At 34.0% G+C, this 27142-nt stretch overlaps 1 protein-coding gene across 1 annotated transcript in view; it reads right to left on the bottom strand.

Annotated features, from left to right (window-relative positions):
- Window positions 1-10795: 10795 nt before the first annotated feature.
- PID1 (phosphotyrosine interaction domain containing 1) overlaps window positions 10796-27142 on the bottom strand; it is an 80145-nt gene continuing 63798 nt past the window's right edge. Inside the window, exon 3 of the mRNA XM_070945768.1 lies at window positions 10796-11387. Coding sequence (XP_070801869.1) covers window positions 10911-11387 — 477 coding nt within the window. The 3' untranslated portion in view covers window positions 10796-10910. The remainder of the gene's footprint in view (window positions 11388-27142) is intronic.

Below are 27142 nucleotides of genomic sequence, written 5' to 3'. Positions count from 1 at the left end.
TCAAAGGAGTAAGAGAAAGGTGAATATTTCAATCAATTCAATCTATATAATAATGACTTACCAGAGCTGATGAAGGATCCTGAAGTATACACAAGGTACTCAATACATATTGCAACAACTTGCTATTTGTTGACAATATGATTCATATCCACATGTTGGGTTGTGTACATAGATTATTCAGAAGTCTTGGCTCCTATTATCACAATTATTCTCTGTATTAATAAATGAAGTCAAAGATCATATTTTTAAAAAAAAATGTCATCACAGCTATAAATGGCTTTTAGATAAGGAGCCAATCGAACAAGTTAACACTTTCTTTCTTTTATTTAGGACGAGGCTTCCCTGATATTGAATCTTGGCTCTCTTATTATTAGATGATCTCACTCCAAGCAAAGACACATATGAATTAATTTCTAAAATTAATAAATCACTGTTACCTAGATTCCTTAGCCCCAATAATTAAAGTATGTAAAATAAAAGTTACCCCTATGCTCTGTATGGTGTTGAAGTTTGGAAAATATGTATCATTACTAAAGCAAACACAATTCCAGCATATGAGAAGTAATTTGGTTGTAGGTAAAAGTACTATGACTGCTGCATTTAGAGCCAAATTGGGAATTTATCCCCTTTGTTCTTTGTCTAAACTCAGGCAATTATTGGTGAAAAATCAGTGCTGTGGAAACTGATTCCCAAAATTGCATATAATAGAACAGACTAAAATGGCTAAGCATCTTAAAGGTATTTACTTGAGCAAGGTTCGAGGATAGAAGACAGCATATATAATTATTTGAATGTGAACTGTTTTAGAAGAGAGAGATGGTATCTCAGACCACACAGAAAATGAACAGCCTATTGGGAAATTTAAATAGCATCCTACATGTGCAGTCAGAACCCCAATATTATATATAAGTGGCCTTTTTTTTTCAGAATGCAATACAGTTGAGAACTGAATATGTGGGTCTGATTGGCGTAAATCATGGGGGTGATTACAGAAATATGATTTGAATTTCTTTTAGGCCTCCCTTTTACTTTATTTGTAGCATATGCTACTATTGTTCTGTATTTTGCATTCTGATATGGTCTATGGCTAATCAATAAAGTATTAGTAATAGTAGTATTAAGCATACATTATAATATATGCAGAAAATGCCCCTCAACTGGAAGTTTTCTTCTAATTTTATTTCTACCTCTATTATACCTTTATTTCTCTTTAGACTATGTACTGTTTCCATTAACAGCCCATAGTCAAAATCTATTCAAAAGTTGACTATAATCAGTGGTGGGTTGCTACGGTTCTCCCCAATTCTTTCTTGCGAATTGGTAGTGGAAATTTTGAGTAGTTCGGAGAATACCACCTCTGCCTGGCCCCACTCCCATCTATTCTCTGCCTCCTGAGTCCCAGCTGATGGGCCAGAAGGAAAAAAAACTATTTAAATCCTTGCCATGGCACTTCAAAGGGCCGCCCTACAGCTGATTAGCGGTAAAAGGCAGTGCGGTGGTAGACCAGTGCAAAAAATGGGTAGACCGGAACGCTACAAAAACAAATGGGTAGACCGGTATGGCTCTGCAAGTAGTTAAAAGCCTGGTAGACCAGTACCTCTGCTAAATCCTAAGGAATTGTCACATGACCATCAAACTACGCCCACAAAATAAGCCACGCCCACAGAACAGGTAGTAAAAATTTTTAGAACCCACCCCTGACTATAATAATATTCTAAATTAGAATATTAATATTCTAAACTAATATTAATATTCTAAAAGTATATACCAACAAAATAAAACAAAAGAAAATAGAAAACATCCAGAGATCACACAAAATTATTTTGCCATTCAATCATACAATTTTAACACATAATCATTATTTCAATATATTTTTTAAAAATAAACCAAGCAATATCAAAATTGATTGAATAATGCATAATATTTAAGGTATCTAGTCAATAACTTCATTAAACAGAACATGCCAAATTTCAAAAGCAGAACAAGCCTTCCCAGTCACACATGCACATTATTTATTGCATTTATTTATTAGAAAACAGATAATTATTGCTTTTGCTTGAATCAGATTGAAAATTATATATGAAAATAGGAAGCTGGAAAAGAACAAGGAAAGTATTAATCATCTGGTTTGTGTTAGCAACCTGAACTTGTTAGTAATCAGAAACACAGTTAAATTTAAAAAAAAAGTTTGGAAAGCTTTAAACAAATTTGGGAATCTATAGTTTTAAAAATTTATGTAGTGGAATAGTGGGTTTACTTGTTAATTTTTATAATCTGCAAACCAAATGATGAATTACCTAGATTAAAAAACTTTAGCATTGAAACTTTGGATAAACGATTGCATCATACTTTAGGACAAAAATGCCTCTTCATATGTTCTACAGAATACTCTTTGCATTGATACGTATTATTTCATTAGAGCTCAATATTTTATAATTCAGTCCTATAATTCAAGGACTTCTTGTAAGCTTGCTGTCATCACTGATTGTATCTTACACCTTGTCTTCTCTCAGCATCCTTTATTTTTTTTCAAATATCATAAATCTCCTCCAATGACACCTACAATCAACTGTCATATTTTCCAAGTACCAGGTATGTACAGCATGTGTCTAGATCCAAAGCTAATATGAAACTAGTTATAAATGAAATGTTTACTGTCAAATATAAGCCTCTCTGATTAGACAAGAAGCCAACTATAGTAATATATCTAAGCATTTTTTTTAAAGTTTATATAACGCATTCAACATTCACTCCATTCACTAATGCAGTCACTCCATTAAAATAATATTGGCATGATATAGTTGAAGCTATAAAGGAAATAGAAAAGATTTCCTTTAGAAATAGAAAGATTTCTATTTCTATAGGAAATCCTATAAAGATTTCCTTTATAGGAGGAAATTACATGTACCTATGGATTTGTGCCTTGAGCAACACATTAAACTAATTTACCCTTTTACTCTTTGGTAAAAATTACCACAATTCAGTCTCCTAGACCTTAAAACTAAATTATTTCCAATTGATGAGATTCAAATTTTGAAGAAAGAGAAAACCAAAAATATATATTTAAATATGACTGAAAAAGAAACTGTACATTTTTTAAAAAAATTGGATCCACTTGTAACCCTAATTCATAGGTCATCCTCCTGTATTTTAACAAATGTAGATCAGATGGTCAATAGAAAGATTTATTAGGTCTGTGATTCTTCAGAAAGGTCATTCCTTCTAAGTCCAAAACTTCATGGATCAGAAAGTCCAGTTACTTTGGGGGGGGGGAAATTAAGTCAATTCAAATAATTTAGCATTTTCATTTTTTTGCGTCAGATATTGATATCAACATTAATGTAAAAGGAAAATTAATATTTATACAAAGATTCTGAACATTACCTTTTCCTAAGGAAGATATACTATCAGGCCTAGCAACATGTTACACAGTAACATCCAATTGAGCCTAACCCTTTATTTGCTTACATCTAATGGATGGAATCTTGCCAAACTAAAGCTGTAAACTTCTAACCTGCTAGATATATCCTGAGAGATTCTAGGCTATGGCTTCCCTGAACCTCTTTCTCCCTTCTCCATCTAGTTTGGGACTGAACATAGTGCCTCTTAATCTGGCCCTTTCTAGAAAAATTATGTGTTGCCAAAATACACACACACACACACACACACACACAGCTTCTCCAAGTACACATTCCATCACATCTACTTACCTACAATGGAGAACAATCATAGGTCAATAAATTTTCTGTGAATCAGCATAGTATTTTCAAGGTTAATTTCTAATAGTGTTCAGTCTATTTAAATATAGCTCACTTTAAAATAGAAATTCATACTAAGCTTGTTTCATGCTTTTGACTTCCATAAATGTCCATTATCATGCTAATAAGAATTTCAATTATTGACAGGACTCAGCAGAAGAGCATATCTAAATGCTTCAGCCTGTGAAAAGGATGCATATTGAATCAATGTGATCCATTTATTTTATGTCACTAATAATTCATACATTTTATTTTATGCATTTCCATTAAAAATATCACAAATTTTTGACTATTGTTAGTATAAACATTTTAATAGATAAATGATTTATATAGTATTAGATTAATTGTGGGACTTTAGTCTCTTAAGATCTGATACTGCTTCTAATAATGTAAGACTCTGAAAATGGAACTGCAGCCAATATTTTCATTGCCTTAAGTTTCAGTTTGGATTGGCTGCACTTCCATTTTCAGAGTCTTACATTATTAGAAGCAGTATCAGATCTTAAGAGACTAAAGTCCCACAATTAATCTAATACTATATAAATCAATTCTATATTCCATTTTAAAACAATGGAGATCCCCATTAGGGGACTGTCTTAAAGTTTCTATCTACAGTATAGATAGATTATAATTATAAATTCTATAGATGTTGCACCAACTCCACACAAAAATAGCATTCTAGGTTCATTGAATGCTATTAAGTCTGTACAGAAAAAGGTTGTTAGAGATGCAATGAGAATCTTTCATTCAAGTATTTTTGTGAAGTCCTAAAATTCATATATTCTGAGAAGAAATAATTACCTACACTGAGACAGATTTTAATATTTTGAGATACCCATATTGTTTTTAATTCTTTAGCCACTACATAGAAACATATGACTGAACATTGGATATGGATTGTCCATAACCCTCATATTGTTAAGGAATAATTTCTTCAGTTCTAAAAAGATAAATTAATGGTCCTGTTTGCTCAGTAGATAGAAGACTGAATTTTACTTTTAATTTATGAACACACTGCATATAGAATATAAATAGCTGAAATATGGTCATTCTGTATGGTGTGGAACATTATATATACATGTATAAAATGCCTACACACACAAATACACTCACTCTCTCTTTCACACGCACACACATATTCAGAATTTTCCTTCTTGTTTCTTTTGTTTAACTAATTAACAAATTAGCAATACATTCATAACAACTACTCAAGCTATAATGTCTTGTTCTTTGCCAATTTTCCTACCTTTCCCCAAATGGACTCATTTGGAAAGAACTCATTTTGGGAATAAAAAAGAGTATATGAGTTTCAAACACTGGGATGCAAGAGACTCTGCAGTGCTCCCTGGCCAAACCCTACCCATGCTTGTTCTGTGCAGTCCTTATGCATGTAGCTGGTCACTTTTCTTGGCCTTTTGCTGGTATAAACTTCCAAACTATAGGGTTGTTTTGAGAAAAATATAGAATGGTGGAAAGAATTGGCAATGAAGTCCTATGTTCTTGGATGTTTCTCAGGTAAGTTGACAATAGTTTGAGTAGATGGGGGGGAAATGAAACTAATAAGAAAGTGAGGCATAGTAAACCATAATTAAACCACACACATTTGGAAATCGAAGAAGTACTCTAGTGTATAAATTCTGAAGCAGAAATGCTTCCATACTAAAGTACATTTGAAAGAAAATATACTGTGGCCTTGCCAAAAGATTGTTATTCTAAAACTTTGGGGAATGTGATATATTATGGTGAGTGGACAAAATCTGGAATCAACAACTAACCATGAAATCAGAGCTGCAGCTCAACTTTGTGTTTAAAATACGTTGACTGAAGTATATTATGAAATGAATTTATGTATAGAATTTGCAAAAGGATCTGAAAAATTGTAATTTATGGTGATTTTTTTCTTGATTTTATAAAAATTGTCAGCATATTCCAGAAGGCAAAGGAATAAAAATGGCATTTAAATAGCCACATCATAATTGTACTTTACATTATCCCCAACAGATCATGTTGAAGAGCTATTAACAATTACATTTTTATATTGGGCAATTCTTTCACTTTCAGTACTGAAAGTGCTTATGTTAATATTTATCAAAGGTTTCCCTTTTCCTCATATCCATTTGAAGCTTTGCTGTTTTACATCTATTTAGAATGGTTTTTGTGGAAGGAGAGGCAACGAATGGACTTTTGTGATAGTAAAATGGCTTTCAAAATCTGTCCGGTATTTTCTGTAGGAAATATTTATTAAAGAAATATGAGAGAAACAGTCTAACATGAATAGGTTTTTTTTTAATGTTTCATAGATATTATGCATGTCCATCAGCCTTATTTAAATGTACCATAATTTACTATTCTAATTCTGAAGTTCATTTATAGACCAGCAAATCTGTTTTGTAATCCATTGGAAAATTTTACTGAGTATATCTGCTCACACTTGGAATTATACCATTCACTTAAATTAAAACATGAAAATTCCATTTCAATTTCAATGTTGTTCCAAACATGAAACAAAAGTTACTCTAAATTCAGGTGTTTTTACTTCAAGAGAAAAAGTTTTCTATTACTTTTTGAAAACAAACACACATGCTAGAAATTTTGGATATATATATGTGTGTGTGTGTGTGTGTGTGTGTGTGTGTGTGTGTGTGTAGGCTCCGTTTTCACTGGAAGAGGTTGCAGGAGAATGTGGCAACTGAAAACAGAGCTGGGGAGCCCATTTTAGCTGGCAGAAACACCGTGGGCCTGTCCTTCATTGTTTCCAGGGTGGCCCTGCGGGCCAGATCTAAGTACCCCGTGGGCCGGATCCAGGCCCCGAGCCTTAAGTTTGACACCCCTGATTTATAGATATAACTTTGTGGGGGAAACATCTGTGAAATGATAATGTTAGTAGCCTTGGGGCCTGGACACTTCTGATTTCAAAAACAGGAAGATCGTAAATTTAATAATGTTTAGTGTTTTTTTTTCCCTTGCACTGACTTGGAAATGAACAATGAAATACAGACTCATTGGAAATATTTCTAATTATTCTGGCCAAGATAGCTTTTACAAGTTTGATGGTTTGCAGTATAGTTCTTGGCTATTAATCCTGTTGACATTGTGGTTCATACCAGTGATGCAATCCAATTTTTTTTTATGACCGGTTCTGTGGGTGTTACTTGGTGGGCGTGGCAGGGGCAAGATACTGCAAAATATCCATTCCCACCCCACTCCAGGGGAAGGATACTGCAAAATCCCCATTCCCTCTGCACTCCTGGGGAAAGGATACTCTGGGGCCAGCCAGAGGTGGTATTTGCCGGTTCTCTGAACTAGTCAAAATTTCTGCTACCGGTTCTCCAGAACCTGTCAGAACCTGCTGGATTTCACCCCTGGTTCAAACATGCTATGTCATTTCATGGACAGACACAGATAATTTACAAACCAACTGAAGGCAAGTTTCTCAGTTTTAATATGATGATTATTTGAATGCCTTGGTTATAAATGTTTAAAAGGGCTCTGGTTCAAATCTAGGGCAGTAGGATTAGGAAACATAACTTGAAGGATTTCTCACATCACTCTGCACAGTGTTTAGATACAACAGAAGGCTTTATTAGTGCTCATATGCAGTTGCATTATTTATAATAGGTAAAGAGTGGGACATGCAATTAGAAATAGTGTAGATAAGGTAATCAAAATGTTGCTGAATTATAGTTCTCAAGAACTGTAATCATAGCCCATATTGGCTGGAGAAAGAGGTAAAGGTTTCCAATATCAGAGTCAAATCCCACATTCATTATCATTGTTAGATCCTACACAGAGCATTCAAGCACTTTCTATCATTCTATCAGTAGCATCTTCAGCATCATTCCTAGGGGCATTAATAATCTTAAAATCTTCCTTAAGTGTTTGATTCCACATTTTCTAAGGCTGGCTCCATTTATGCAGGAGGTATCCAATGTAGTGCAATTTTTGGATGCTGGTCTTTAGGCATACATCTTACATATGTAAGATATGACCAACAAGCCATATTCAACATTAATTCACTTAACAGATGGCCTAAATCTGATCGTTGTAGTACCTCTTCATTAATGATGTAGTCACAATATGAGATGCAGAGCAATTCTTCTCAAGCAACATTATTGGAAAACATTTAATCATGTTGGTTGTAAACTTCTATGTTTCACAAACATATATTGCAGTTGGTATAACAACACCCTTGAAGAGTTTATCTTTGTAGAATACTTGGATACCGTAGACCAAATTGGGTGCATGCATTGGAACATGGCCACTGCCATTCAAATTCAATAATGTCCTTATCTGTACCTCTATCAATAGATATAATGCTGTCAAGATAAATAAATTGTTGGACTTCATCTGTAGCCTGGCTATGGACTGTTAGAGCATATAATTCTGAGCACTACTAACATGCATACACTGGGTCTTCTCAAAATTTATACGTAGGGCAATCTTGTTGACCTCATTATCTAAACTGGTGGTCATTTCTTGCAAGCATTCCTTTGTTTCATCAAGTAGGGTGATATCATCCACAAAATCTATGCATCACTCTATGCAAAGGACTCCAAAGTCCTTGGAGAGTAGAAACAAGAATGGTGTTTGTATACCAATCCCACATTACTAATACCAAAAACAAGGAGCATATTTGAGTATCATTTTCATCTTCTTCGCACCTGAATAGTTAGTGCTTGAATCAAAAGGATTATATCATTTTACCTGTGCCATGATTTGACAAGATTTTTAAAATATCTTAATAACAATACATGAAGGCTGATGGAAACTTTCAATAAGAAATAAGAGTAACTGTTTTTTAACGAGTTAATTAACACTAAAACAGCAGTGCATTAGGTTTTTTGTTTTTTGTTTTTTGCTTTTTTGTGCATTTTTGTTCTTTCTGCATTATAAATAAACCCTAATCTCTTTTAATAGTGACTTGATTTAGAGTAAGCGTAATTCAAGAAGAAATGATTTGTCATATAGGAATCCCAAATGTCTACAATTTCAGAAAGAGGAAAGCTGATGTTCTTCTTCTGAATGATCCAAGGACAAGGAAGATGAAAAGGACAAAATATTTTCTCTCATTTCTATCCCATCAATCTCTGAGTCAGGGTGACAATTTATTTTCATACTATTAGAAGCCTGGAACAAAGGAACTTTTCATGGGTATGTGTGTTTTAGTTCTCCCTTACAAGAAGCCAAACTTTGGAGAAGGCTATGTCCTTCAAGTCAAGGAAGCTTACAAATAAATAATTCCCTTAGTTTTAATTATAAGTCCAAAATTCACTTAAGAAAGAGAAGGGCAAATGGGAAGTTCTTATAACTCTCAGTAAGAATGAATATAAAGCCTATACAACTGAACTCTTAGGGAAAACTACTGAAGTTGAGTTTTACAGCTATACATTTCTAATCTGCAGTTTAGAAAAAAAGTATAGAACTTTTCAATTCACAGAGATTAGAATGCCTAAGAGCTAGAATTTAGTGTAAAGGAAAAGATGGAAAAGCCCTTCAGAAAAGGCAAAATGCCTACATACATCAGAATAAAAGTACAATTTAATTTTAAGTATAATTAAGTATAAAATGCCATTTAGTACTTTAATTGGCATTAAACTTAAGGTTTAATGCCAATTATCATATATTATTATACAGATTATAGTTAATGCCTAGAATTGGTAGATTAGAAGTATACACATAAAACCATGAAGTCTGAAATTATTAATTTTTAATTCCACCTTTTTTATTAAAGTATGAATGCATTTAAGCTGCAGAATACTTTACATATATTGGAAAGCAATAAGCATATTTATTAAAGGTGCAATTCCTCCTCAGTATGTTCCCATGATAAATCTATATGCTCTAATAGTGACTGCATACACACAGACACATCCACACATACATACACACAGGTGCATATTCAGACTCAATGAAAAAGTCTTCCATAGCTATCTGCTGTGATTTGCTTTCTTTTAAGGCTTCTGTAAGGTGCCCAGTGCTCCTAACATTACCACAAGTTATGAACAAGACTGTAGAGAGTGCAGTATTACCTATACATTAGTAATCAGCACTTTGTCTTTAAAACATTAAAAAAATACTTATGAACCCTTTCATCTGTGAGTTGGAAACATTTCAGGAAATATTAACAGGATGTTAATATTTCAGGAAATATTAGCAGAATATTAACAAACTTTCTGCCACCAAACCTGATCTTAAAGATTGTTATACTTCTCAGATGCTAACGATTAATATGTTAGTTTAAACTGAATCCTGGAGCACAAGCAAATAAGCTAATGTAGATTCTGTTTGTGGCAAGACGGTTGCAAAACTAAAGTTTGTGCCAGGAGCAAGGTAGACTCTATATTACAGCCCAACTAATATATATTCAGGATGTTCATCCTTAGGCAGTGGTTTGATTTATTGGACAAGGTATAAAAGAAGGAATTTACATTCAGGTGTCCCACCATTCACTTGGCATCCCTGCAGTTCATCTTTTAAACAATGGCACTAAGGGGAAAATATGTGACTGGAAGTACATTTTATAAGCTTAAATGAATAAAATAAAATATAGGATATGATTATAATGTGTAAATGTAAGCATATGTCAATACTCAAACCATGAAATGTGGATTAATTGTTAGGCTGTCAAACTGCAGGTAGAAATTTTCAGCCCGGGAAGTGGTAAAAAGAGAGCAGTAGATTCTCCAATTGTATTCTCTTTGTCTGTAGAAGATGATCCTACTTAGTACTGTATTAAATGCTAACAACGAACTCTGTAAGAACTCATTGTTAAATGTGCTCAGTGAATCTCAACAAGGAAATTGAAATAATTTACAAACCATAAGACAAGAACTTGAATTCCGAAGCTTAAAATCAGTTTGAAAGGTGAAATGGACAAATGACTAAACAAGAAGCTTTATCACATTAAAACAAAACAAAACAAAACAAAAAAACCCAGCAGCAGATTTCAATGTTATGTAATTATAATAAAGAAGTATATTTTCAGGAAAATTTCTGAATTGCTTTTTTAAAAAAAAAATGAAAAAGGTGATTAGTCAAATTTTGGAAATTCATCATTCCCAAATTGAATGGTTGTTCATTCATTTTATATATGTGTGTGTTTATGTTCCCAGGGCCATTTTTGCTGTTGCTTAATCATCAAAAAATTGAAATTCAGCCATCATCAGATTCTAATTCTTGAGACATTTCTTCAGAGGAGCTATTCCTGTGGATTCGGCCATCACTCTTCATGCTATGGAAAGTTTTCTTAAAGGCCTCCATCATAGCATGAGCTAACTTCTTGGCCTCTAGCTTGCTCTCACATTCTACTGCATGACAGTCCATCTGATAGGACAAATCATCATTGATCTCCCGATATATCCAAGCAAAAATGTTAGGGCTCACATGGTGATCAGCAGTGCAGTAAGCAATACGAGCAACCTGAAAGGTATCCATGTGGATAGTAGCCTCTCCTTTGAGGTCCAGATGATGAAGCCAAACCTGGAAAGGACGGATTTCTAGGAGGGCATTAGCTGGGAAGATGTCCTCTCTAGCAAGGGTGTGCTTCTTCCACAATTCAATTACTGGCTTTTCTGTGCAACCGGACAAAAACTGCATCCCTGTTGTAGAAACTTTTCCCAAGTACGTAACCTGATACAAGAGAAAAAGAAAATAGTTAGTCATCCTAACATGCTAACATTATAATGTCCAGTAATTGTTCCACCAAATCCATCGTTATTACTGAAAATTTCTGCAGAACTTAATCTCTAAAAGGCTATTTCTTTATTTTGGATTCACAAAGCTTCCGTAATACTGAGTCAATATTCCTTCAAAATTCTGCACATTCAGGAGCCAAATATCACATCACAATTTAAAAAAAGAAAAGAAAACTGAGTCACTGAGAAAATCTATTACTAGCTTGGCAGTTCTCAAATGAACATGATGCAATCATAATACAAATACCCGCAGTCCTGGATGCTACCATTAACTGAATCCAAGTCATTAGGTGTGGCAACTTCCTGTCCCCTTCCCACAACCAAAATAGTGGGGATACCAGCAAGAAATTGCAAGTCTTAGATCTTCAGGCAGTTAAATGGCTGCTGCTAGATGGGGGAGGATACAAGAAGGCGGGCAAGAGGCACAATGTAGTTCAGGGAGGGCAAGTGTGGGTGAGTGAGGGCCTGAGAGAAAGGGTGCATGAGGGTGTGAGGGGTGAAGAAAAATGAAGCGTAGGTTGGGCAGGATGCACAAGGGACAAGAGTGCAGCATGGGTCAGGTGCAAGAGGTTATGAGAGGGTGTACAAGAGATACTGCATGGATTGGGGAGGTTGCATAAGAATGCAACCACCCAATGCTACACAGGCCAAGAAGGGTAGATGAAGCACTGGTCAGGTGTGCAAGGGTTCATGAGAATCGTTGTGTGGTTGGGAAGAAAGTGTGACAGTGCACAAGTGGCTGGTGCCAAGTGAACACAGATGGGCTGGGTGAGGGTGTGTGCATAAAGGAAATTTACCACAGTAACCTGCAACCTTCCTTCAGGACTTCGTCATTTATTTTCTGGGGAATTCGGCAAGGAAGGTTGCAATTCACTATCAACATGATCACAAGTCACTTAACAACCTACTCGTAAGTGTGAATTGCCAAGCACCCAGATTGCAATCACGTGGCAATGGGGCTGCTGGATGGCCAGAAATCCAAAAATTGGTCATAACCCTACATCCAGTGCCTTATAGTAGTTGCTGATTGAATCGTTGTAGGTCAAGGACTACTTTGACCTACAGCCTTCAATTTAGCTTCACCAGAGTATTACAAAATATCAGAAAGCTATTGCTATAAGGACAAGGCGTAAGATTTAAAAGATATTTTGTTAACTGCTTCCACATGCACATTATCAACAGAACAAACATTATCAGCTAGTTTTTTTTTTTTTTTACAATTAACCTTTATGCTACTTGTAAAAAGTTGTCCATGTTTCTTCACTTACGGTCACAATGGAATTCCACAATGCAATTTCCTAGGAAGTCTTCATAGGATTGAAATCTAAGATTACGTGTTAAACTTAAGGTTTCTTGTTCAAACCTTAGTTTTGCTATGATTGCTTTTTCTTCTACAGACAACTATTTCACAGAACTGTTCTTTAGAAATATTAAGATCTTTAAATACCACTAATCAGAAATGCTGAGTAGTAAAAAGTAAAGGTAGAAATTTCCCTTTCCAATCATGTCTGACTCTAGGGGGCAGTACTCATCTGTTTCTTGGTCAAGAAAGCCAGCATTGTCTAAAGACATTTTCTGTGGTCATGTGGCCAGCTTGGCTATATGCCAAAGGTACATGGAACGCGGTTACCTTCCCACCGAAATGAGACCTATTAATCTACTTGCATTTGCATGCTTTTGAACTGCTAGATAGGCAGGAGCTGGGGCAGGAATGGAAGTTCACTCCATTGCGTAGCACTCCGCTCTCAAACCCAGGCTGTCAGCTTTCCAGCTGACAAGCTCAGCATCTTTAATTGTTGAGCCATTGCATCCTTCTGAGCCTTTAATAAGGCTGAGTATGTCAGGGTGGCAATTAATCCCATTCTGCTTTTGGGTAATTGCACCTTGATTAGAATGGATCGTAGCTTTTCCTTGAAGTATACTTTAAGAAAATAAACCCAAAATAAACACATAAACACATTTTATTATAAAGAAGTAAAAACATCTTACTAGCTAATTAATTACATCTTGGCAGCGTTCCTGCTGGACCTCTTGGCAGGCGAACAAAGAAAATTAGAAGAAAGTGAAAGAAGGAATGTGGACATGCGCAGTGGCTTCTGAGATAAGAGTCAGACAGTCTACCGTAAATCTCAGAATGGGAGACAGCTGACAAATACAAAAACGCAGTGACAGAGTAGTAGCCTTATTAAAATCCCATCAATTTTCTCTCCAATTTTCCCTTCAAAATCTCCCTCCAATTTTCCATTATTTAGACAACACCTTAACATGTTAAATATAATTACTGCCATGTCTACAAAGCCAAATTCACAATATCAAAGCATTCTACTTATTATTCAGACCAGAGGTTATAATAATATTCTAGAAAAAAAGAAAACAATTGACCATTTCCCAGAATAAAATTTCAGCTATTAAAAAGTAGAATTTGTTACAAAAATAAACCGATAGCACATGAAACATAAGGAGCTTTTTGGTGGAAAGGTTATTTAAGCGGAGCAGAGAAACAGCGATCAATGCAGCAGACAACAATGAGATGTGCTATAGAAGACAACAAGAAAGAGAATATGTGGCATTGGATAGTGGAGAGTGAAAATACAGAGATCAGAATGTTAGTACAACACATCCTAAACTCTGCTTTAAGATCTGGAAAAAGGAATGTGCTGACTTCATTTATCAAAATTAGGTTCAATTTTCAAAACCTATCATTTATTTTTGTGTAACAAATGGATTAAATATAAACATTAGTTTTATTGTGCACTTATTAAATGATGTATCATAATAAATCATTATTAACTATGATGTAAAATAATTTTAATTGAAATAAAACAGCTTAGCTTAATGTTACTCTAGTCATGGTTTGCTCTTATATATGAATGATGAAGCTGTTTCTCTAAAGGTCAATTTTGCATTTTAAGGATCCTATTCTCTTAAACTGTAAATGTCGTGTTCAGAAGAATGATTTTCATCACATCCTGATGAGAATGATTATTGTTTTCATATTTACCCTAATCTCTGATTGCACTGCTATAATCAGTGTCATGTCAAGTTCTGCCCATGGATTCTCAACTTTGGAATATGCAATGGCTGTTTTTCTGAGGACTACTTTTCTTATGCACAAGCTATAATGGAGAAAGTACGGGCAACATAAAAAAACATAGCTAAATATATAAATGCTTTAAAATACTGTTTTTTTATTTGTAGTCTCCCAAAGCCTTGGTGGTGCAGCAGACTAAAGTGCTGTTAAATAGCACCAGCTGCCTGCAATTACTGCAAGTTCAAATCTCAGCAGGCTCAAGGTTGACTCAGCCTTCCATCCTTTCGAGGTAGATAAAATGAGGACCCGGATTCTGGGGGCAATAAGCTGACTTTGTATAAAAAAGAACACCGCTTGGGGGGGGGCGAAAGCCCTATTAAGCAGGTATATACAAAAGTATGAAGACTATTGCTTAACGCATTGTAAGCCGCCCTGAGTCTCCGGAGAAGGGCGGCATATAATCGAACCAATAAATAAATAAAATAAATAAAGTGCAATATTAAAAAATCCAGTAATATAACAGGTATGCCTGTAAATAGGCTTTAATGTAATTTTGCATTTTTAGGATGGTAGGTAGGAGGCAACTAGGAAATTGCAATATTTAAAACCCTTAACCATCATTGTTTCATAATAGGAAAGCAATTTATCATTATTTCATGTGGGACATTGAAAAAAGAATTCTCAAGTGTGTTGAAGTTACAGTAACTTCCAGAATTTCTCAGCTATCATACAGATGGTCCTCTCTTATCAACTGCCTTATTTAATCATCATTCAAAGTGTTCATGTTTGGTAAAAAAAACAACTTTGTGACCAGTGCTTTGATTTCTAGGGACTGCAGCATCCAACAGTCATGGGATCACCATTTGTGAGCTTAACAACCAGCTTCCAACAAACGAATTTAATGGAGGTTGTGGAAGTGAAAACATAGGTTGCCATCACATGATGTCTTGTATAACAATTTTAATGATTTGCTTAACAATGGAAATGGGAGTAACACTGTAAGCCTAGCATGGTCATGTGATTTTTCAGTTAGCGACTGCAGTGTTTAGCCATTGGAACTAGTTGCTAGACCCAATTGTGGTTGCTAAACAAGGATTATCTGTAGTCTTGAATTCTAGAAATTTTTTGCAATATGTGATGTGCAATTTATGCACAGTAGGAACTAAGCACAGCTGTATATCATGTTCAGACATTGCTATGGCACAGAATTTAGCTACCTTCAAAGAGGTTGATGGTCTTGATCTTCTACCAGGAAACACATATCTAACTTTCAGCTGTTCCTCCAAACAGTCTCATAATCTAAGATGGCATACATTTTAAGGTTTACTAAAGAAAAAAAGAAGCAGCATAAAAACTTCACCATATTTGTTACAGAGCCAAGTGATTAAAATCCCATATTATGCAGCTAATTAGCAAAGTATGCATGTTATAAAAAGGAAAAATAAAACATACATAATGCACCCTTTTCTAATCTAAACAACTTCTGTTGGCCAAGATTAGCTGAAGTATAACTCTGGAACTACATATGGCTGTTTTAAGAAACATTTGAACTTGAAAACCGAATTGTGTGTTCTTTTTTTTAAAAAAGCACATTGAGCACAACAGTGTTTGAGCATCAAAACTTCAATGGAAGAAAAATGCTTTGATGTTCATTAGACATCAACAATTATACAGTGAACTTAACACCTCGACTTTCTCACCCTCCCAACACACACTAGTTTTTAATTTTTAAAACTACAAACCTGAAAGACAAGTAAACAGTTATTGGCAAAACATGCTAAATTATAGGGGACATGTCAAACTGTTTCAAAAAAGATTTTCTCACCTGAAATACTAACATTGCACATCAGTATTTCTCAAAGCTTAATGCGCACAAAACAGCAGCATTTCTGTGCATTTTCCATTAGATTAAATGAAAAAATTATTAGCCTTACAGATATTGTCATGATCAATGTTACCTTTCATAAATTAAAATAAATGGGAATCTGTGAATTTATATCAGTTTGCCTTATGCACTGTTTTTTATTTGCTTGTAGAAAAAATAGTTTGAAATAGTTTTGATCAGATTTCAGGACAAAAGTGCTACAAGAAGAGGATGAGGGAGTCCTTTCTACATTATATGCAGATAGATGTGGTTTTAACTCCATCTATTTCCTTTGGAAAAAGAAAACAATACAGGTAGTCCTCAATTTATGACTATTCATTTAACTGAAGTTACAATGACACTGCATGACTGTTGCAGCTTCCCTGTGGTCACATAATCAAAATTTAGACTTTTGACAACTGGCATGTATTTATGATGATAGCAGCATCACAGGGTTGCATATCATCATTTACAATCATCCCAAGGGCCTTATTCCAAACAAGCCAAGTCATAAGTCATTTTGGGGAAAGTAAAATTCGCTTAACAATTGTGTGAATAGCTTAACGACTGGGATTATTTGCATAATGATTGCAATGAAAAATTTTCCAATTTACAGTACTGTTTGTAAAATTGGTTGTGACTCACTTAATAATCGCATCACTTAGCAACAGAAGTTCCAATCCCAATTGTAGTCCTAAATTGAGGACTACCTGTACAGCAATGGAAATGAGGCATGAATAGTTATCCATTCTGGCACCATCAAACTATATTAGACTTCAATTTGTATGAATCTTAGCCAGTTTGCAATCTGAAGATTATTATTATTATTATTTATTAATTATTATTAATTATTATTATTAATTATTATTTACATTGGTAAAGTCTGGTTGAGAATGTACACTGACAATTATGCATTAAGCTTTGAATGTGTTTAAATGTCCAATGATTCATATAGTCAAAGAAGTTATCTTTCATGCCCAACAACATTAAACTACTGTATATCTGATTCATTCATTTATTTTTTTAAAAAAACCTTTTTATATTGCCTCTTTATTATTTAAATTCATGATTTGGGACAGATAGCAACAGCAAAAGAACTTTAAAAACCAGAAAGAATAGAAAAACAAGGCACAAAAAAACAGCAGCCAAGGCAAAAACTAATTTATCCACCAAAATGAGCATAACCCTTGTATGGCCTAAGCCACACCTTCTGATCCTCAGGCTTGATTTTTGCTGCCCATCTCCAGCAATACACAACAAGAAAGTATTTTAATAGAATGTATTGTAATGATAAAATATAAAATATTATGGATATTTAAAAATACTACAATATATAAGTCAGTGACATTACTGGAACTGCACTCCTTGGCTGCATCATAAAAGATCATTTCTTTGGTGGCCTAGAATTTATTTTGAGAAGCTGAAAAGATCTGTAATAACCTTTCATTAGATGCAAACACTCTTTTTTCAAAATAATGCTTTTCATTAACATTTATATTTGTTGGAAGTACTGTATATTTCAATGCCCACTAATTACAGAAAGATCAGCAATGACTGTCCATCAGTACAGAAACCTTTCTATTTTTTAATTTTTAATTGCATTAGACCTCACACAATAATGCCAAACTCATGAGATTTCATAATTATAACATTTCAGCTTTTACAGGTCATCATGAAAACTTTTACAAGGTATCCATACCCATTAAAGCTTGCTAAACTCTGGATGTGGTTTTAATCTCTAATGTTATTTTATTGATCAATTTGATTGTGATAGGCTCTTTTCAATACTTTTGAAAATAGAGAGGAAAAAAAACTTAAATCAATGCAATCACAAAGTCTATCTATCATTCCCTTCCTGTTTATACTCAATGTTCTTATTTATATCTTTTCCAAACAATGCACAAGTAGGAGCTTTTAGGCACAGTTGTTATGTGTAGAAAAAGATTCTAAAACACTGGTTGAAATTATGTAAATGTTTATTTTGTGCATTTCAGGAATTCTATTTCATCAAATAGGCATTTTTTATTCCTAACTTTCAGTATTTTACTTTAATATATTTTATCAAATTGAAAATGTATAGATATGTATTTAAGAATCATGGCAGTCTTCCACTATTACATATAGAATATCTATTAGTTTCTTGCTTTTTAAATCTACCTAGATTATTTTTATAGATATTATTGAGAACTTTTAAAGACTTCTATGGTATCAGTTTACTTTTTATTTTTACAAATTCATTTTCTCCGAAGTAGTTAATTTCTTGCAGATTTGGATTTTTAATGGATTTTAGACATGTTAATTTCTTAACCTATTATAAGAATAATGCCTGGTTGGCTTTCTAACAGTGCTCAAGAAGATCCGCCTTGCCCTATAATCACATTGAAAAAAGGAAGAACAAAAGATGCAATTTATTTAAGCAAGCTCTTATTCATTCCGCAGCTTTAAATGTTGGTTGCCTTTGCAGACTAATTAGCTGAACTATCATTAAAGAAAATACTGCTCGCCTTAGATCAGGAAACGCATCTAAGCAATTGTGAAGGGATGTACTTATTACATTACACAATTGCAATTGCCTAGTAAGAGTTTAAACAAAATGCCTGAACAATCATACTTCTATTGGAGCCAAATCTTTTCAACAACATGAGTCTAGAATATTATTTGAAGGCCAAAAAAGATTAATGTATGGGTTATGCTCTGCAGAGTTGCAGTGATATGTGGAAAATTTATCAATTTGCAGGCTGGCTTGGTTCATATTGCTGTTTAAGTCCAGACCATAAACTCCAATTGACTTACTTTATTTATGTAACTTCTCAAGTTATCTCCAGATTTGATGACACATTCGGTCCTAACTCAGGGACAGTCAACACTTTGGGGATTCCACCACCTTTCATACAATTTCAGGAGATCCAGGTTAATATTTATTTCTAAACTGTTAACATCCCAAAAGATAAGGGTCCTGCAAAGACTTTTGTTTCTGAGAGAACACAGTTGGTCCACTGCTGTCATTATGCCTCTTTTAGCGATATATTCCCAGCAGTGAAGTGCTAACAAACTTAGAAAAAAAACAAAAGCAAATCAAAACAAATCATCTTCAAAGTTGCTAGATTATAACAATAACATCATTTTAAAAAGATTAAGTCTGGTAAGCCTATAGAAATAACTTCATGGTTAGGGCTGCAATAAAATCAAACAGCTTTTTTTTTTAAAAAAAAAGCTTTTTTTTTAAAGATTTTGGAAAAATCTCATTTTATGTTAAATCTTCATTAAACTTGTAATCTCCAGGTAAATTGGACTAAAATTATCATGTGTTACAGAGCAACAACATACTGACTGAATTAGTATAAACTGAAGTTGATCAAGAAGGCTGCCCCTAAACTGGACTTGGACAGTATGTTTTGGCAATGGCAGAAAAGAAATAAAAATAACTGGACCAAATAAATATGAATGGTTGAGTTGGGTGGCAAAAGAAATTGAATAAATAAACAAAAATATAAACAAACTGTGTGTGTGTGTGTGTGTGTGTGTGTGTGTGTGCGCGCGCGCGCGCGTGTGTGCATGATACTGGATAAATATAAAGGAGTGCATTTTAATTCATTTAATTTTACCTCATGCATTGCCAGGAAGATTGGAATACAACTATCCTTGAGAATATGTATTTTTACAAATTTTGTAACAAAATTTTTAACTTAACTGAGATTGCAATCGATAGAGAAAACTAAATATAATAATGTGTATCAGAAAAGGTTGCACGTGAAACTATATATTCTTATTGTTTTAAAAATAAACACTATTGTAATTTAGAAAATCAACTGAGAAGATTAATGCATGCAAAATTAAAATTGACTATATGCAGATTAACCCATCGATACGTATTTAGATTATATAACCGTTGAAAGCAAAATGTGATTTGTTTTGTTATTGTTTTCCTTGACCTATCTGGCAGCCAATCTTAGTGGGTGAGAAATTAATGTAAACATTCATACACATAATTTAAAATAGTAGATTAAAGTTGTTGAGGTCATCCTCCATTGTTATACTGGAGTTAAATATACGATGTAAATCCAACTAAACATGCTATAAAAACAAAGCAAGTCAAATTGGCTGAAACAAATAAAAAATATTTGAGATCGCTTTAATTAAAATAACATTTTAAAAAGCTAAACTGAGTCCAGAAGCTTGATTAGCACCAAGCAGGTCTATTTTCTTTCTAGATGACAAAACATTACATTTAATATGTGTAACTAGTTTTAATTTTCCTTTCTTTGTTACTTACAACAACAGAAATACAAGTCCCCATGATAGAGGCCAATTTTTTTAATTTAATTTATTTAATTTCCACTTTACTTCATTTATATTATTTATATCCTGTCCTTTTAGGCAGGTTAGGTTGAAAAATAGTTTATGGTCCAAAGTCATTGAGCAAATTCTAAGTCAAAACTCTTAACAAATTACAAGATCCAATATAGTATACGAATCAAAGTTGGCATTCATTCTGGCTAGTGTCTATCAGTCAGAACCCTTGCAAGATAAATATAACTTGCTCCCACTTCATTTATTATTCAGAATTATTCGGAATTCAGCAGAATTCCTTTATTATTCCTTAACCAAAATGGCTGCCAATAACTCTGGTGATTAGGAGTGTTGTAACAATTCCTCTGAATTGTATTTTTCAATGTGTGCATCTACTGCACCAGGTCATTCACCTAACTCTAGATGGAAGATGTCCATGGCAAAAGTGTATTTGGACACAAGAACAAAAATATTTAATTTATTTAGTTATGTATTAATTTTTTTTCTGGCCTTCTCAATGATAAGGCGACTCTACTTGGCTTACTCTCATTTCTCAGTTCATTTGTTGCTTATCAAACACAGCCAGCACATAATTTGATGTTTCAACGGGATTCTTAATATGCAAAGACAGTAAATATTGTGGCTGACACTAACAAAGTTTGAAATGATTTGTGATGTATTAAAATGCCCTTTTGAGACAAAGGAGCTTTATAAAATGACACTATTATACTCCACAGGATATTCTTCTTTGTCTCTGATGCCAAATTTGTCGGCTTTGAATCAAAACAAAGGACTGCTATTCTTTTAGCAAAGGAATAATTCAACTTGTGACATTTACTGTACACTATTCTTTTGGTGCAAAGCATACAGAAGGCTGCCAGGAGAAATCAACATATTCAGAGTGGAAATCACATCAACATTTCTCCTTTTCTTCTATCTTAAAACCAAATCTGGATTGATAAATCTTCAAACGGAGTTACAAAATGTAAAGTAGTACTCAAGGAAATCTTGAAGTAAGGCCTGCCATTGCTTGTCTGCCCACAATGTAAATAGCTAGTTCCAGTGTCTGAGGAGTTTTATTGACCTCTATCAGTGGGGGGTTGGCCCCAGTTCACACCGGTTCTATAGAACTGGTAGTTCTATAGAATCAGGAGGCTCCGCCCACTGATCCTGACATCATCAAAATGGTTCTGCGCATGGGCAGAAGCTTCTGTGCTTGCGCAGAACAGCGCGCATGCAGCCCCATTGCGAATCGGTAGTAAAGATAAGTAGAACCCAACCCAACCTGTATGTTTCCAAAAACTGTAAAAAAAGACCACTAAAATGCTGATAAGATACTTTTGTATAGCTCAGAGGTGTCAAACTGGATTTCTTCAAATGCCAGATCAGCACTGTAGTTCTCCTCCGCAGGCCAGCTGGGAGGGAGAAGACGGGATGGACGCCTCCTGCAGCACTTTGCTAGCTAAAATGGGGCACGAGGGTGCAGGCCCCGTGTCCCATTTTGGCTGCCAGAAGCACCACAGGCTGGTCCTTTGCTATTTCCAGGCCGGCCCTGCGGGCCAGATTTAAGCACCCTATGGGCCTGATCCTTCCCAAATTCCTGCCTGGAATTTTACACCCTTGGTATAGATGAGATACAATTCTGCTAAAAGAAAGGATGGTCATAGTTAAATGTAGTGAATTGAGCTAAAACTGGATTGAAAAACTGACAGTACTATGCTGCATTATTATAAATATAGGTATTTTTAAAATGTGGAATGAATGAATGAGGATAAATCAAGATTATAATCTATGGTTTATAATCTTTCTTGTTTGCTGTATATATTTACGTTTTTGTATTGTGATTTTAATTGATTTTATGATTGTTCGCTGCCCAGTCATGTGTTTGAGATATAGGTGGCCACAAAAATTGATTGATTGATTGATTGAATTAATAAATGAATATTGTTTTTTTAAAAAAATTAATCAGCTGGGAAAATACTTTATTGTTTAGTCCAGCTCAGTCTATTATTCAACTCTGGTTCAATTGTTCAATGCGGTTAAGAAACTATGTATGAGAATTTCCTGTTTTAATATGTAAAAGAGAATAAACTATCAGAGAACAGCAAGTAAATGTCCAAAACAAAAGGTCTGCCCAAGAAAACAACGTTTTTATCTCTTCAACATTTCCAAATATAGATGAAATGTTATGGAACTCAGGTCACCCATTACAGTAACATTCCCACACTCTCTCTCAAAATCTTCTCTTTCAAATTTGAACAACAAATTTGAATCTAATCTTACAGCGTAATTTCAGCCTTCATTTCTACCCAAGTAAAGGAATTGTGGATATTATTAACAAAGTAAGAAATGAAAAACTCATTTTTATACTTTTATAAGATGACAATCTGAGCTACAAACAGATTTACTGAATGATTCTATATGAGTCTATAGTGGTCATTTCAGGAAATACAAAAGCAAATACTTAAGAACATTGATATGATAGAAAATTAGAATCTTTAATTATAAGCACATGCAGACAGGAAGACACAAATCCTTCATATCTATTATGAAAGAACACATTTTAATATACATTAGGAAAACATCAGAAAGCATATCGGAATAATTGAACATGTTCTAGATGAATGTACAAATATTATAACACTTTTAAAGTCCCATTAAATGGCATGCTTAACCCGTTATCTAAATAAAAAGATAATGCCATTGACTTCAAATGGCAAGAATAACAGAAGAGCGACTCTTCAAATAAATATTATGGGTAATACCCCAACATTTTATATGAATCAATAGTTGAGATTGCTTGTAATTTCCATTTCCATTGATTTCCCAAAGTCAGAAATCAAACAAAATGTTAAATTAATTATACTAAACAGCTCAGGCACCATCAAAGCTGACACCAGTGAGAGCATAGAACAACTCAAAGAAGTAGTGCAAGATCGGAAGGGTCAGATATGACTAAATGAACAACACCATCATCATTAAACAGTTCAGAATTCTAAAAGAAACATTCATGAATAAAAATGTATAGTTGAAAAACTACTCAATATTACCATTATAGAGCAACTTGGATAAGGGTTGTAGGCCAATTACTGCTATTAGTAGAGGCTGTATTCAAAACCTGTTGCAGGTTAAAGCATTGCTAGAATAATAGTGCAGTGTAAGAAGAGATGCAAATAACACTGAAACACAACATGAAGCATTTCATTGCACAATGGGTCTATTGAATTGTAAATGTTTTATTTTAACAAAAGAATTCAGTAAGTTCAAACTGAACTATAAGAAATATAAACATGCATTTAATATGTATACTGTTCTTGTAGTAATGTAAAGAACTAAGAATTAAAAATCTTCCCATGAATTATTCCTCACTGCATTTCTATCCAAACAGATTGCTTGAGTTTTATATGGCAGCACCTGGCTGAACTTGACTAAGCTTAGAAGTTAAATAAAACCAAGTCTGTCTGTCTATCTAGTCATTAAATTTATATGCAGCATATAGACTCTAGCAATTGTGTAGTTTCAATGGAAATTGTCAGGAATGAAAAATGGAAAGGGAAATCGAACATCATTCCAGAAAAAGACAAGAGTACATCTACCTATGTGACTGCAAAATTACATGGTAATATTTGTGCAGTTTGTCATAATCAGGGACTCAATATCATCCTAAGGCATCTTTGCCATTAGATTTGGTTGAGATAATAAGTGTGATCAGAACTTTAGACATATGAAATGACATAAGAAAATCCCTGCTAAAGTATTACGCTGTCTAGTAATGAAATTACCCAATAGATCTCTAACTCAAGTAAATTTATGAGCATGTTATTTCTTCTACTTAAGAATGCTGTCTAGGGATTCATTAAAAAAACTGAAAGAAATGCAAAGTATTGACTTTTTCCATCAATGAAAGAACAGTGACTATTAGAATAACTTTAAGAGACTTCGTTAACGCCCAGCTAGTAGAGTTTGTATATAAGCACAAATATTACAGAACATCTCCAGTTACAAAGAAAACTAAATATGAATAAATGCATCTTTCATTACTTAGAAAACTGAAACACACGTAACAATACCAAAGGGTGTCATTTAGCACTTGTTATTGGAAATTAGGAGTAGGTGACTTTAAGAAGACAAAATACTTTAGTTTGCTCAAATGGATTCTCTTTTTTTTAGTTCATATTGCAGATATGTAATAAATTCTCTGGCAATGTAATAGTAATTCACTTTATTTTGAGATTCTACACTTTGTTTTTCAAATTGGCTGAGATGGGTGGAAAAATAGTAAAAAAAAATAGTAAAAAAAAAAACCTCTTAGAAGCATAACACAAAGTGTGCTTCATGTAAAAGCAAATTTGCTACGGAACCTTCAACAGCCATATTTACACACCGAGGTAAACAGTATTTCTCATTTCATGTCCCTTGACAGCATGATACTTTTTCAATATTAGAAGGAAATAATTATTTTTTTTATATTTCATCTAAGTTAGACAGTAACTCTATTCATTGTTTGATATCTATCAGTTCAGTGAATGCAAATCCATTTATGCAGAATGGCATTTCCATTTATATGTAAATGAAATAAGTTAAGTAAAAGTATGAAGCATATTTAAGTTTTCAAAGAGATATCTACTGCTGTCTTTGTACTCTTTGAATATTTATGTACTAACATGAATATTATATGTATCAATCTTTGTTTTTTCTAATAGGTATTAGCAAAATTGACTATCTAAAATATTAATTTATTTAAAACATATATGTAGCTGCCTATCTTAAGAACAATTTTGGCATGACCCAGAAGAAGCTGATTAAAAAATAATTAGATCTTGTTTGAGTTCATTAAGGAAAGAAATGTTTAACTGATTATCTAAATATATTCATTTAACAACTCTGGCAAGAAAGGTTGTATAATGTGGCAAAACACATCACTATCTATGACTGTGCATCTGATGTAGGCTGAAAATCAGAGAAACTTTGTTCTTTCAAATAACAGATGGAAAAAAAAGATTGGAGTGCCATGTGGCAAGGAAGAAGTCAAGCCAACAAATACATTTGCTTATTTTCCATTTGGAAGTTAAAGTGATAGTATCTGCATTAAACTATCTATCTAAAGAAGACAGAATCATATTTCATTCACTTTGCTTCTGAACCATTCTGGTATCATGCGCTACTTAAGAACAGTGTTGATCATGAAGTATTTTTCTTTTAGCTCTGGAAGATAACTTTCCTGACCTTTACAGTAATGAAATTTTTTGAGGATAGCATAAAGAGGAATGAGTCTAACAGATGAGACCAAGACTATAGATTTCAATGATACAATTGCAGAAATAGCTGGAACATCTCCAATAGCATATCATAATCCCATATGTTTCACATATTAACTTTTCAAAGCAACAGAAAAGAATAAGTAGCATAGTTAGCGTGTCAGTTAGAACATTTCTAAGTTTTAAAGATTTTTCAGGAAGCAAGAGTTACAGCTTTCTAATATCAAGCAAGCCAGTACAGCATTGTTACAGATCTTCCTCAAGAGAACTTTTGAAACCAAAAGGCACATGGTATTTGGAGAAAAAAATTAGAACTTGACCCAGAGGTCATTGTCAGTAGAATCTCTGCAATTCTAATCTGTATTTTTCTATTATGTAACTGAAATTGTTTTACAAATGAAATTATGATCAATTATGCATATAGTTTATCCATATATGCACATAATATAAGGCTGATTAAAAGGATTGTTTTACACACAGCAAAAAGTGTGTATAGCATCAGTGATGGGCTGCAACCGGTTTAACAACTGGTTCTGTGAGCACATGCCTAAAGCATTTGCACCCAGCATTCAAAATACAGCAAGGCAGTCCTGGTCAGTAGAACAGCGGAGGCGCGGATATCAGCTGTACCGTGCGAAGCAGCTGAGCCAGAAAGAAGGAAATATAGGACAGGATAGGGCAGGCGGATGGGCAGGGCCAGCTGACGGTCAGAACTACTGGTTTGCTAGAACCGGAACCGTTAGGAGCCCACCACTGTAAAGCATGTATGCCCTGTTTAGAATAATCTTTCCTTCATTTCTCTCTCTCTCAACTAACTAATAACTAATTAGTTATTAGTTACTAGTAACTAATCCAGAAAAGTTGGCTTTTCTATTTTTCTCCTACCTTCTTTACATTCCTGATATTTGTTAAATAGGTGAAGGTACAGGTTTCCCTATCCAGTTGTGTCCGACTCTAATGTAGGGTGCTCATCTCCATTTCTTAGCCGACAGGGCCAGCGTTCTCCAAAAACAATTCCATGGTTTGTAACCAGCATGACTATATGCCAAGGGGCATGGAATCCTTCTTATCAAAGTGGTACTTATTTATCTACCTACCTTCAAACTGCTAGGTTGGCAGTTTGAGTTCACCCCATCACACAGCACTCAGGTCTTGAAACCTGGCTGTCAGCTTTAACTGGATAAATAATAGTATTAAATATATGAGCAGTATTATTGAACCTAACCAATGTCACCAATATAATTTTC

This window comes from Pituophis catenifer, unplaced genomic scaffold, assembly GCF_029215685.1.
Source record: "Pituophis catenifer annectens isolate HBS135680 unplaced genomic scaffold, rPitCat1.0.hap2 SCAF_6, whole genome shotgun sequence".
Taxonomy (NCBI): Eukaryota; Metazoa; Chordata; class Lepidosauria; order Squamata; family Colubridae; genus Pituophis; species Pituophis catenifer.
Note: the sequence above shows the minus strand (reverse complement) of the source record. Positions and strands in the feature narration are given on the sequence as shown.